The 13,173-nt window shown below is 41.7% G+C and overlaps 1 protein-coding gene across 1 annotated transcript; it reads left to right on the top strand.

Annotated features, from left to right (window-relative positions):
- Positions 1 to 11,773, top strand: sh3bp5lb (SH3-binding domain protein 5-like, b). The gene is made up of 6 exons (XM_076106165.1): positions 1 to 523; positions 849 to 911; positions 1,024 to 1,152; positions 7,613 to 7,774; positions 10,099 to 10,272; positions 11,171 to 11,773. Exons 1-6 carry the CDS (start codon positions 278 to 280, stop codon positions 11,771 to 11,773), a joined length of 1,377 nt encoding a protein of 458 aa, XP_075962280.1. The 5' UTR covers positions 1 to 277.
- Positions 11,774 to 13,173: the final 1,400 nt, after the last annotated feature.

Here is a 13,173-nt window from a genome sequence, read left to right as displayed (position 1 = left end):
CCAGGACATAACTAAATAAATAAATCACAAAATTAGTAAGATAATAAAAACAGAGCAAGAGCAAGGAGGATTATTGCACAGAGCCACTGGTGTCATGTGCAGCCCAACGACTACAGCAGCCATGCTACTAGTGGCTAGCATTAGCCCGCCAGTGTTTGTAACGCAGGCTCTGCGACACATTTCAACACTAAGTATTCATAGTTTTTAGAGTTTCAGCAGTTGTTCAGTGGCCGGGAGGCTAGCGCAGCAAAAACGGCAACCGACCTACAGGCCGCCAATGGAGCCAGAGACGTCGCGTGAAATCCCGAACGGCTCGGGGTTCCCCAAACCGGCCGCTCCACGGGAGGAGACCCCGGGGGAAGAAGCGAAAGGCGGAGAGTGGAGCACCGTCATGTTGAAGCGGAAAGGAGGGGACGAAGAGGAGGTGAAAGCGCCATGTGAGGGTGAAGCAGAGAACCCGGGGGAAACCAGAGGGGAAGAGGATGCCGGCAAACACGAGGAAGAGTTGGACCCAAGAATTCAGGTACGATACCAAATGATCATTATTAGCGACGGAACGTTAGCCAGGCAGAGCAGTGACGGGATGTGCTTTTTCTTTTACACAAAACGTCCCGTTTTATATGAGTAACGTTACCGATGGCACATTTACTAAGAGAAGCATAAAATCATGAACATGTAGCGTTCACGGTCCAGGCACTGCCCGCTCCTCTCCGCTCCTCTCACAGACTGGTACCGCTGCATCTCTGGCTACTAATGCCCCCGCACTGAACGCTCAGCCATGGCTTTGTTTGCAGCCCCTTTGTTCGTATTGTGCTTTCATATACATTGTCTGTCCCCCGTGTTTCCAGGAGGAGCTGGAGCAGCTCAACCAGGCCAGCGACGAGATCAACAAGCTCGAGCTGCAGCTGGATGTGAGCAAGTTGTTTGTGTGCCGACGTTAGTCCTGTAATCACACCCTCAGCTTTCACAGTGTCCATGCAGGCTAGGGCTCACTGGATGTGATTGGTGGTGTGTTTCCTTCAGGATGCCAGGTCCAGCTACAGGAGGATCCTCACTGACTCAGCGAGGAAGCTCAATGCTCAGGGCTCCCAGCTCGGTGCATGCATTGAGAAAGCAAGGCCCTACTATGAAGCTCGCAGACTCGCCAAAGAGGTGCGTTTTGTAGATGCACATTTAGTGTGTGTGCATGGATTAGTAGGAGAGACACACACTCAGTGAACTAGTTCTGCAATGATCCCTTCATGCAGGTTCTGATGTCTGGTTTTAGTTCTAACAGTTTTAGAGGGATGTTGGTCCTGCAGGAGGCTGGAGGCTGTGCTGCTTTTGAATTGTATTATGTTATATTGAGAGGCGTTGATAACCTTTGGTCTACCTCTCAGTATATTCAGATATAGATATACACCTGTCTGTGTGACCGCTAGCCTCGCGATATACAACTGACACATATTTCAATTGTAACTGTACACAACAAAGACAGCAACAGATAAATGACCAAAAACAAGACGTCACTTAAAAATAAGACTTAACTCTCTGTCGGTTTTAAGTAAAACTAGACTTAAACTCAGAGAAATCAAATGACTAAAATATGAAACCCTTTATACAATTTCAAAAGAATAACACTAAGCCTAACTCAAAGTCAGTTGCCAAAATGAACAGTGGTCGTTAGTCAGTACATATCATTGTTTTTATTTCATTTTAAAAAGAAAAAACTAGCATCAATAGATCGCCTGCAGTCTGAAGAATCTTGCTGCTTCCCACGTGGATCTTGTAGACCAGCACCAGACCAGTCACTGTCCAAGGTGCTGATCTGAATGCAGAGATACAGAAGTATCAGCTGTCGTACCACCAGACTACAGAGCAGCTTCTTTTCTCCTCAACTCATCCTCTACTCCACCATTAATGACATGGAATGTTTTTGTCATGTCACATTACATATATAGATCTACCTATCCATCTATCCCTCCCTCCCTCCCCCCTCTCTCTCTCTCTCTCTCTCTCTCTCTCTCTCTCTCTCTCTCTCTCTCTCTCTCTCTCTCTCTATCTCTATCTATCTATTTGGTTCCCTGGCACAAAAGGGGAACAAAGACCAGCACAAACTACAAGTTCTACTACAAGTTGAAGGTGATCTATTGGGCCCCATTTCCATATTTTCATTCTTGGACTCCACTAGAGTAGCTTTGCACGATTCATTCTTATTTATCTTAAACTGGCTCCTCATGCAGACCCTCAGTTCCTCCTCTGTCAGAAACGAGCCCTGGTGGCTCATTGGCCAAAGTTCCAGAAGCCGGGCCAGAGCAGCTCACAGTGATGGTGAGGTCGCCATGGCAGCACCTCAGCACTGATTACATGCGCGTCCCCGCATACATCGGCACAAGGCAGCGGGAATATTCAACCACACATGCTCGAGGCCCGATTGGGATCCAGAAAGGAGAGTGAACAGCACGAAGATGACAGCAGGTCTGTGCTTGGTAAGTGTTACGCTCATTACCTGCTTATTGTGTGACATAACGGGGGATTTAGTCTCAATCACAAGCTGTACATGTATTCCTATGTATGCCACTGTTAATAGGTGTGTCGGTGGGAAATGCACAATAATGCTGCCTGAAGTGTAAAAGGTGTGCTCTAGCAAATAACAGGTAGTCAGTAAGATGTTATCTGCTGTCGTCCACCGACTGAATAACGTCTTTCTTCACCGCTAGTTAGCTGTTTGCTCGGGTACATTACATTCCTACGATGCTCGACTAGCAAGAACGTTTTCATATGTGTCATTCACAGTTTGTGACTCTGTCACCATCTTGTTTTGTGGGACTCGCTCTACCCTCTGCCGTACTGTCCTGCAGGTGTAGCCAGGAAAAAGATTCATTTCACATCTGCTCCTCCTTCAGTGGAGCAAACTGTTAGAGAAAGTGAAGAGTTGATTCCTCGTGCTTTGACATTTTATTGTGCATCATCTTCTTCTCAATATACTGAAGGATTTTCCAATTATCAATGTTGTAAACATTATTTTGAATGAATCAATAGATAAATATGTATTTTACAGTGTCACTAATATATATATGTATATACAGTATATATACATATATATATGTATATGTATGTATTTTGAAGCTAGGTGAACTTGTTTTGGTATTTTCTACAACTTGTCTGTAAATGTGCTGCTATTCTGTTATAAACTGATTATTACTATATGAAATATGGTATCTGTTTGATTATGAATCATGTTACACAAATAATGAAATGTCTGTGTTGCTTTCTGAATGAATTTTCCATTTTCTAACTTTGGTTTTATTTTTTCCACATAAGGTTGTAACAAGAATGTTACCCAAGTGCCAAACACTCCAACATGCACGACTGACCATCAGACCCTGAACCAACACCAACAATATCCACAGAGCAGCGTGTGACGGTTTGTTCTCAGTCATTCTGTTCTCAAAGCGGTGTTCCAACATAACATCAAATCATTGACCCATATGTACAAACAGATGATCCCCTATTCTATAACAATAAATGACTCAACTTAGAGAAATTAAGCAATAAAGCGTTGTATTTAAAAGAGAAAGTGCACAGTGTATTCATAATGATATTATAGAAGAAATATCTGAGGTAGTATCCTGTTGCCTGGGATTCACAGGACAAAAGTAATTACTTTCTGCATTTACAAATGTTTTTCAGTGGATCCAGCAGAATGTATGCACCACAGAACAGGCAACAGAGGACAAACAGGGATTCTTTTGTGTACTGAAGTCTTCTCTCTCTTTCAGACGTGCAGGTACCTTCTACACCACAGTTTAGAAAGTCTGTAACCTTAAAATACACGTCAGGGTCGTCTTCCCGGCGTGTGTTGTTGGTCCGATGCTCCAGGAGTTTGCTCATCCTGCTGGCAGCTATTAGGCTCCGGCGGCTCCTGGACTGTGCACTCAGGTCCTCTGGGACGGGGTTGTTTGAGCTCCTCTTTGTACCTGGCAGGATGTGGAAACCAGCCTCGAGAAGAGGTCAACATATGATGTTTACAATGTAAATATCATGGTTTCCTGTGTTTTAGGACGAATGCTAAAGTTTGAAGGAGGAGGAAGTTTACTGTTTATTACTGATATTATCTGTGATATTCAGCATTTTTGTATATAAATTAGAACAAGTATCAAAATTTGATGTTGTTACAGTCAAATGTTACGGTGGATCTTTTACATTTGTATACTGTATTATTTTTAATAAAATATTTTCAACTTACTGAATGTTTCCTTTACATTTGACTTTGACCCGGAGGCACCAATGACAAGCTTTAAGAATAACTCTATAGAAATAGACCATCTTCTCTCTGATGGTCTCTCTACTGATGGAGGTCTGATAGAGGATCAGGATTCATTGAGACTGTTTGATAACCAGTTAAAGTTCCTCACAGTAACTTTAAGCTCACTATTTGAACCGTGTATCCACGTGTATCCACTATCCCTGCCGGCACCATGATTCTGAGTGGATGAAATTAAGGCTTCAGGCTGCTTGGTGCACAGCTGTATTGCTATGTGCAACCGTTAGCTCCCTAAATAGCTACATTGTAAACGCTTGTTGTCTGCACTAAAACTGTATTCATCTCAGTAATATAATATTATCTACAATTTTTTGGGAGCCCTTTTCCTGGAGCAGATGACCATTTAAAGAAATCCAGCAGGAACTGATGTCAGCTTGTAGCCAAGAAAAGATTGCTGGAAACAGAGTGTTCACAACGGTCAGAAGCCAGTCTGAAGCCTGATGTTTCAGATCTTTATTTCATTATCTGATAGTTTGGCCACGTTTAATATGAACATCTGACATTGTACCGTTAGGTCAAAGTTACGTTAAGTGAAATAAGGAGAAGCATAGTGTCCCCTTTAAGGGATTCATTAGGAGACACATTGCCACCATCCAATGTTCAGTAATGTTGGACACATGTGACAAATGTGTGTTAATGATTTGTTTTATTTATTTGTTCTGGGGGACAATGCGCATTGATCAACATCACTGTTAATGTGCTCGTGTTAGCCAAAAGGCTCATTTTTAACTGTTGGAACCGAACAAAGCAAAGCAGGCTGTCAACAGCTGAGCAGGATAAATAGGTCAGGGGAGTACGGCAGCATCAAGCAAAGTAGTTAGAAAGCACACAATTTATACAAAACAATGTCCAATTCAATGTTATTTTATTTGTATAGCCAAATATCACAAATTTGCCTCCCAGGGCTTAACAATCTTTACAAAATACAACATCTTCTGTCCCAGGACCCTCACATCTGGAAAGGAAAAACTCCAAAACCCCAAAAACCTCAGGGAGAGCAACAGAGGAGGGGCCTCTCTCAGGAAGGACAGATGTGTGATCGATGTCATGTGTACAGAATGAACAACACAACAGTCAATCCATAGCAAAGAAATGATAAATATAATGAAAGTAACATTAGTAGAAGTAGCACTAATAATAGCAGTAATATTAACAGTCATAGAAATGGAAATGTGACTAATAATAATAATAGCATTAATAGCAGCAGGGAGTGTCAGGCAGAGCCACGGTCCATGGAGAGCTGCAAGAATACACAGTCGTACTGGATAATATTAATAAGTTGTTTCTTTGATGTCACTAAACCACAGCTGATACTGAATGATTCGTCTGTAATGGAGAATAATTGATTACGTAAAGCTTTTAACCTTTGAAGGACTGGGGCCTGAGTGGCAGTCAGGATTAATCAACATGCTGAGGACTCATCTGCATCTGTAATTGAACTAAGAGCAGAGGTCTAATCGAAAGCAATAAAGCAAATAATAGATCATCAATCTGAACTGTTTACCACTGTCAGTTATGAAAATGCAAATTATAAAATGAGGAAAAGGTCTTTAGTATCACATCAATGATGTTCATATGCAGATTTCAATAGCCTTTGCTTTGTTCTTACTTAAATCACTACATGTTTGCCTGTCATGTAAAGACTCCATACGATCAAAAGCATCATCACCAACAGTGATGCAGTTTTTATTTTTACATTTCTTGGTGTCCTTCACCAGCCTTCCTGCTGGTCTCTCATGCAGACGTCGATCAGACATTTCCATGTGATCACAGTAACCTTGACTTTAACTATTCCCCCAAACTAACACAGGCTTTAGAGCCCACTGAGCTGCATGTGGAATGTGTTCTTTAATCAGGACAAACCAAGTGACATTGAGCTTTTCTTTTGAAGGAGGGCCGAGAGTACATTTCCATATGATATATGAGATTCCATAACTTTTGACAGGAGAAATATCACAATCTTTCTCTCACAAATAAAAAAGTTGACTTCATTGGTAATAAAACAATAATAATCTCAATTCACAAATACACTAAGGGGTTAATAAAAACAAGCTAATTAACTCAACTAAACTTAACTATCTTTGCACTATTGTTTGGTTAGTTTCATTTAATATTATTCTATTTTATTGTATATATTGTGCATTTTTATATTTCATATTTTTTACTCTGTTATTTGTATTGCTTTGCTTTACCTGTACCGACAAATGCTGCTGTATATCAAGTACCTATCTATCTAATCTTAACATTGTTATTCAATACCACTGAACTTATAGCATTGAAATGTTTTACTTTACAAACCACATATATTTATATATGTGGTTTGAATCCCCCTCTCTGAAATGTCCACTATTTGTTTTGTAGGGATTATAAATTCAGAAAACTAAACAAACATCTTTATTCAAGTCGCCTAAATTCAAATTCTGAATCTAGAGAGAGAAGTTCAAACCCTCTTTTCTAACCCGCACACAGCTGACCTTTCATGGCCTGAAGTGGGCGTGAATGTGGGATTGTAATAGAATACAGGAGATCCACAAAGCACACACTTGAGCTTCTCTAATTGAAGCTTTGAGATGCTGCATTACTTAAGCGCAGAGTGTGACTCAGGGATTGAAGGCTTTTCCATGTCAGTAAATGAACCAGTGTGCTTGTAGTGCTGCAAAGGTCATATCCGTACACCAGGCTCAGCTTATGTGGCTTTTCCCCCATGAGATACCTAACGCCATCAGAGAACCCAGTTATGAGCCTTCCACAAAGATCTTGAGTTTACAAAATGTAGTTACAAAAATATGAACAAGAGAGGCAGAAAGCAATACCAATCAGTCACATATGGACTCTTCACTGGGATACATCTCAGAAAGTTTAACCAGAGAAATGCAATCAGTGAAGCGCTTTGAGCTGCATCAGGACGCGTCTACAGTAATGACAATTATAGTGGTAAATTCAAATTCTATATTTAAAGAAAAAAATTGTTTTTTGTCTATATATGTTTTTTTTTAATTTTGATGTCTTGACAGGGTTAACAAATTGTAGTTTAGTTTAGTTGTATTTTGTAACACAATTTAAAGATAAATAATATCAGAGTGCAGGATGAGGCAGAAAGCCCACGGGGCTTATTTGAAACCTCCACTTACATAATATTACAATTTCACAATATTACAGAGAACACAAAATGAATATACATAAAATGAATATACATAAGATATGTTTAATTTGGTAGCAGCTCTGGGAGGTATCCTTTAAAGGAATGCTCCTTTTCATTGTTGCAGTAGATGAAAGTTTATGAAGCTGCTGCCGTCTGCTCCCCAGGCCCAACAGGAGACCCAGAAGGCAGCTCTGAGATATGAGAGGGCCGTGTCCATGCACACTGCTGCCAGAGAGATGGTGTATGTGGCAGAGCAGGGCCTCTTGGCTGACAGGAACACCATGGACCCAACCTGGCAGGAGATGCTGAACCACGCCACCGCTAAGGTACACACCCAGGCTTCTCCTGGGATGTTGATGCATTCTATACGGGCAAAAAGGAGGGCAATGTGTGAGACCTTTATCTACAGGTTTACCTGGAAAGAGGAAAGTGATAATAAATAAAAGAATACAGATTTCTAAACATTTAGCCCAACAACAACAACATGTTATGTTGTTCACTCAATGTATCTAGACAGGGATGGTATAGCTTTGTGTACCATTGTTTATTTGATGTTTGGAACCTTTGAGTCACTAACATCTCCAACAACAGAGGCAGATCCAGTAACCACGGCTCTGCAGAGAGAACTTTAACAGCAGCAGTACAGAGAACAGCATCGATATGTTTGAGACGGCTGATGATGTATTACAGTCGAAAGCTTAATGGGAGCTCTAGTTCACTGAATGCTTATAAACTAATACTTGTTTAACCATTATTGAATTGGATATCAAAATCATTTTTTGTTGTTGTTAAATTTTGGACTTTAGCCAATACCAATCTCTACTGAGCATGAACGCACCATAATGTAATTGGATGTAATCTCCGTGCGTTAGCTGTCACAGCCAACGTTACTATCTCTCCTCCGCCTCATTCCAACATACATTTGTTGTTCACATTGTTCATGATCAGTTCAGCGACTACAATACGTAAACGCTGGTCTCACGATTGCACATTTGTACTGAATATTGTCTGATAACACTTTATTTCACACTATGATGGTTAAACTGTGTAATTATTCCGCTCTGGGTATAAAAATAGTTGTTATATCCAGTGTATAAGGTCTGCAAGAAAAAAGAAACTATCAAAAACCTTCTAGAAAATAATTTATAAAATGAAACTATCCTTGGTGATGAGGTCACATAGTCAGATGAATCTAGTGCTAATCTGACATTAATAATGATATGTCTCCCTGCATGAATCCAGATTGTTCTTCAATAATCGTGCCGAGCCTTTTTTCAGTCACATTAAAGAAATGTTCAGTCTATATTTCCTCTTCTTCAGTCCATTCCTGCCTTGACTTAACGAAGCCTCTCTGGCCTTTTCCTCATTGATTTACTGAACCGATTTTTATCAGTGCTGATAATCAAAGTGAATCCTGATCGGACAAACATTCCTTTTCATTTGTAATAACATTTTCCTGTTTGATTTTGGAATTTATTTAACCAATTTTATTGTTACTTTCCTAATTTAATATCTAATAAAATGTCCCAATAGTATCTACATTTATTAACGTGTTCAGTACTTAACAATTATTTGTCTCATTTCTCTAATGAGCAGTGTTGGGGGTAATGCATTTGGCGATCGGACCGTATATTGAGGATTGAAGGATGATCACTAATTGTTTTTTCCTAGTCCAACATCTGGGGGATTTGAACTAATTTACTCTCAGAACGAAGATGTAATTAAAATATCTCTTAAAGCTGCGACCTACTGTACATTTAGAGATGTTTCTGGCAGAGCGGCATGTTTACATTAGTTTGCAATTCAAGTAATCAGTTGTTTAGCTACATTTTCAGATAAGCATTACGTTACAAGAACATCACAGGGAAATCCACATTGATTATATATTTTTAAAAAACAAACTCATTTGGAATTATTTTTTTAACCCTACAATATCGTATCAATATCAATATCCAGGTATCTGATAAAAAAATATCCTGATTTTAGATATTCTCCATATTGCACAGTTGCAGTGGAATGAAATTTGTGCCAGGGGGTTCATCTGCACAGCAGGGTGGTGAGGAGAACGATGGCGGTGCTACAGCTCCGAAACAGCAACGGCTTTCGGCTGTCACTGCGAGGGAAATAACTGGCTTGTAGCCGGTTACATGGTGGAGGGGATGCTAACAATATCAACTGTAGAGTCTCCATCTTTCATAAGATCATTCATAAAATCCCTATGAGGTGTAACATGGAGGACAGTTTCTGACAGAAAAAACCTTTGCTAGCTACCTCGATATATTAAAGAGCTGTAACCGTAGAGTCAGTACATTCAGGAGGATACATGCCCTCTGGACTATATAACCAACGTGCAAAGGAATAGGGCGACTGTGGCTCAGTGGTCCATGTCAATGAGTCATGGGCAGGACACTTAACCCCAAATTGAGATAATGTGCATATACTCTGTTTTAACTATTCATTGTTGTTAGGGTTAGGGTTAGAAAGGGTTAGTGTTAAAGAGCTTTGAGTGGTCGGAAGACTAGAAAAGCGCTGTACAAGTACAGTCCATTTACCCTTTACTAACAGTGGTAAAGGTGGGGTTCACAGAAGCTCCTGTGTGATTGTGTGGTTATGCCGTGTTCCTCTCAGTCATTGTTCCTGTGCTGGTCAGGTGAACGAGGCGGAGGAGGAGCGCCTCCGCAGTGAGCGGGAGCACCAGCGAGTCACACAGCTCTGCCAGGAAGCCGAGGCTCGAGTCCAGACCCTCCAGAAAGCCCTAAAGAAGGTCATCCTCAAATCCAAGCCGTACTTTGAACTCAAGGCTCAATTCAATCACATTCTGGAGGTTTGTACCAGCAGCAATCCTTTCTTACATCATAACTAATACACACCATGTGTTCATACTGTACGCCACAAGCTGATGATGTCCTCTGCATGATGCTCTACATGATTTAGCAGCTTTTTCGCTGATGTACTTCACCTTTAGTTTCAGCTGCCATGTTAATGCAGAGTCAGCAGAATGTGTTTGTGGTAATGGACGGGATTTACCTTGCATGCAGACATTTGTGGATCTGGGACAATACAAACTGCTGGTCAAAGAATTCAACTTTCTGTGACTTTCATGGGAATTTTGACAATCTCCCACTTTGTTGAGAGATTTGAACACATTTAAGGGGTTGAGTGGGAAACAGAGAGTTGATTTCTGTGGATCTTTTGTGGATCTTTGAATGTTTCGTGCTGTCTAAGTGATGTTGATATCTTCAGTTGTAGCTGACGAGCTGCGTAGGCCTGTGATTGATGCAATCTGCTGTCATTAGCAGTTGTTTCCTGACACCAACCTGTCTGATCACGTTTTTAAGTAAAGCTATAAGCTTGAGACTGCCTCTGTCATATCATAGCATCCTTACTTTTATTTGATTTATGGTGTTTGTGGATACGCTAACATGTTCACCATAGCAACTTTATAAAGTGATGCCAATGTTGTGTTGCTTGTAACATTGCCCCAAGTGCCCACAAAATCAATTCATGCAGCTTTAAAAAAATAAATAAAAAATACTTGAAAAAAGGAAGTTTAATAGTTGGATGTAAATAATGGGATGTTAAAGCCAGTGACTGACGTTAATGATTTGACTGTACAGTTTTTTGTAAGTCATGTTCCCTTTACTTGATTGATAAAACCAAAATACAATTAGATACAAATATAAATGACTGTCGAGTGACATGTGTCTATTCACTTTTTTCAGGAACATAAGGCTAGAGTAGTACAGCTGGAGGAGCGGGTGGCGAAGGTAAAGACACGTTACTCTGTGGCCCTGCGGAACCTGGAGCAGATCAGCGAGCAGATCCATGCACAGAGGGGGCGAATAAGGGCCAGCAGGGGGCGTCCTGCAGTCTGCGGGGGGCGGAGCTCCCCTGTAGGTGCTGAGGCTGAGGTCAGAGCCACCGTTGGGATTCGCATCGGGAGTAGCTGTGCGGGAGTCAGCGTAGTAGAGAGCAACTGGGCGGACGGAGAGAAAACCAGGCTGTGGGTGGAGAGGCACAGAGAGAGTGGCTGGGGCCAGAGGGAGCGGCTGGAGGCGGAGCAGGCCGGCTCAGACTGCATGTCAGTCATCAGCCTGCAGACCATCGCCTCTGACCTGCAGAAGTGTGACTCGGTGGAACACCTGGGAGACATGAGCGACGCTGGGAGTGTTCTTGGTGAGGAGTGGGACCGCGGCAGGAAGCCTAACCAGGAGCCAGTCAGCAGGGAGGAAGTGACCAAGGAGGCCCCACAGGAGAAGGGAGGGGTTACTAAAGAAAAGCAGGAGAGCTTCATCAAGCAGCATCACAGAAGTGTTAGTCTATGATAGTCAGGAGGAAGCAGGTGACTGATGAGGAGTGAGGATCGTGGTGATGGCTTATGATGAGGGGTCAGAGAGGACATTAGAGGGGAATCAAAAAACACTCTGACAGAGGTAGATGAGCTGGAAGGGACGTGAAATGGAGTTGCTGACACTGATTGACAGCACCGCCCGGACACTGCAGTTAGCAGGTACATGGGCCACAGTCCTGAGTCTCTACCTGACAGCAATAAACAGAGAGAGCCGTCCTGCAGAGAGCACTGACCTCCATTCACTCTTGTTCTGTGCAGTGTCTCATCAGGTCTGTTGCTCCACACGCTGAAGCGTGAACCAAATTGCATGAAACCAACAGCAGGGTGAAGAAAACTAAAAGTTTTGTGTTGACATGGTGTCAACTTGTGTTTGGCTTCAGTGGTGGACAAATGTGCCTCCTGTTCAAAGCGGTACTCCAATTTGTTATTACATTCGTTTTATTGGAACTTTGGCCATCAGTTATAATAACACTGGATTTATGGGAACACTTCATGGCTTTGGATTCTGAACCGTGTTCTTTTTCATCGCACTTCCTGCAGGCCTGCATGTCACTGTTCACCTTTGCCTTCTCTTCCAAATAAGTCTGGCTAACGTGAGCTGTTCATCTGATGTCTTGTGTTCCCTGATCCAACTACTTTTTAGTGATGATCCCAAATTTCAGCAATCAACTGTAAATAATGATGGTCAAAACTAGAAAAATGACATATAGCAGTATAATAATACGATAAAGTAAGATGCCTATAAGCATCGTCTTGATAAACCCTACAAATGGAATAAAAAGGTGCTGGTCTCATCTTCTATCACAAGACATGTATTTTAATTTAAAGATATAATATGCAACAATTTCCTAAAAAACAAATGTATGGAATGATACAAAAATATTCACATGTGACCCACTAGAAGTGTGTGCTGGTGTTTGTATCTGCAGTAACCCTGCCCTCTGCCTGTATTTACTTTAAGCTAAGAACATCTGGTGTTATCCCCAGCCAATGAGAAGGGTTGGCAGTCCGTTCTCATTCCAGGTCAAACACCACTGATTTGTCACACCCCTCGGAGTACCGAGGCTCTAGCTATGTGGCACTCTTAAGCGTACAAGCGGTGGAGAACGTGTTGTTACATCGCTTTGTGTTTTTATATGCTTCTATGTGTTTCCCCCGTCAGTCTCTGCTGTGTGCTGCTATATTGGACTCAGTAACCGAGCGGAGACACAGACAGGCCACAGCAGGAGCAAGTGTGCTTTGGGCTGCATTCCTTTAAAAGGACGTAACTGTGAAACAATCACAAACTAATGTTTTATTCTTCTGATTCACGGCTTTGTTCCCACTAACGCCGGCCCCTCTCTTCATTCACTCTCTAGCTTGCTTGGCCAACAC

The sequence above is a fragment of the Anarhichas minor genome, unplaced genomic scaffold (genome assembly GCF_050575085.1).
Source record: "Anarhichas minor isolate MPS153535 unplaced genomic scaffold, ASM5057508v1 ptg000033l, whole genome shotgun sequence".
NCBI classification, from domain to species: Eukaryota; Metazoa; Chordata; class Actinopteri; order Perciformes; family Anarhichadidae; genus Anarhichas; species Anarhichas minor.
The sequence above is the reverse complement of the archived record's forward strand: the minus strand, read 5'-3'. Positions and strand labels throughout refer to the sequence as shown.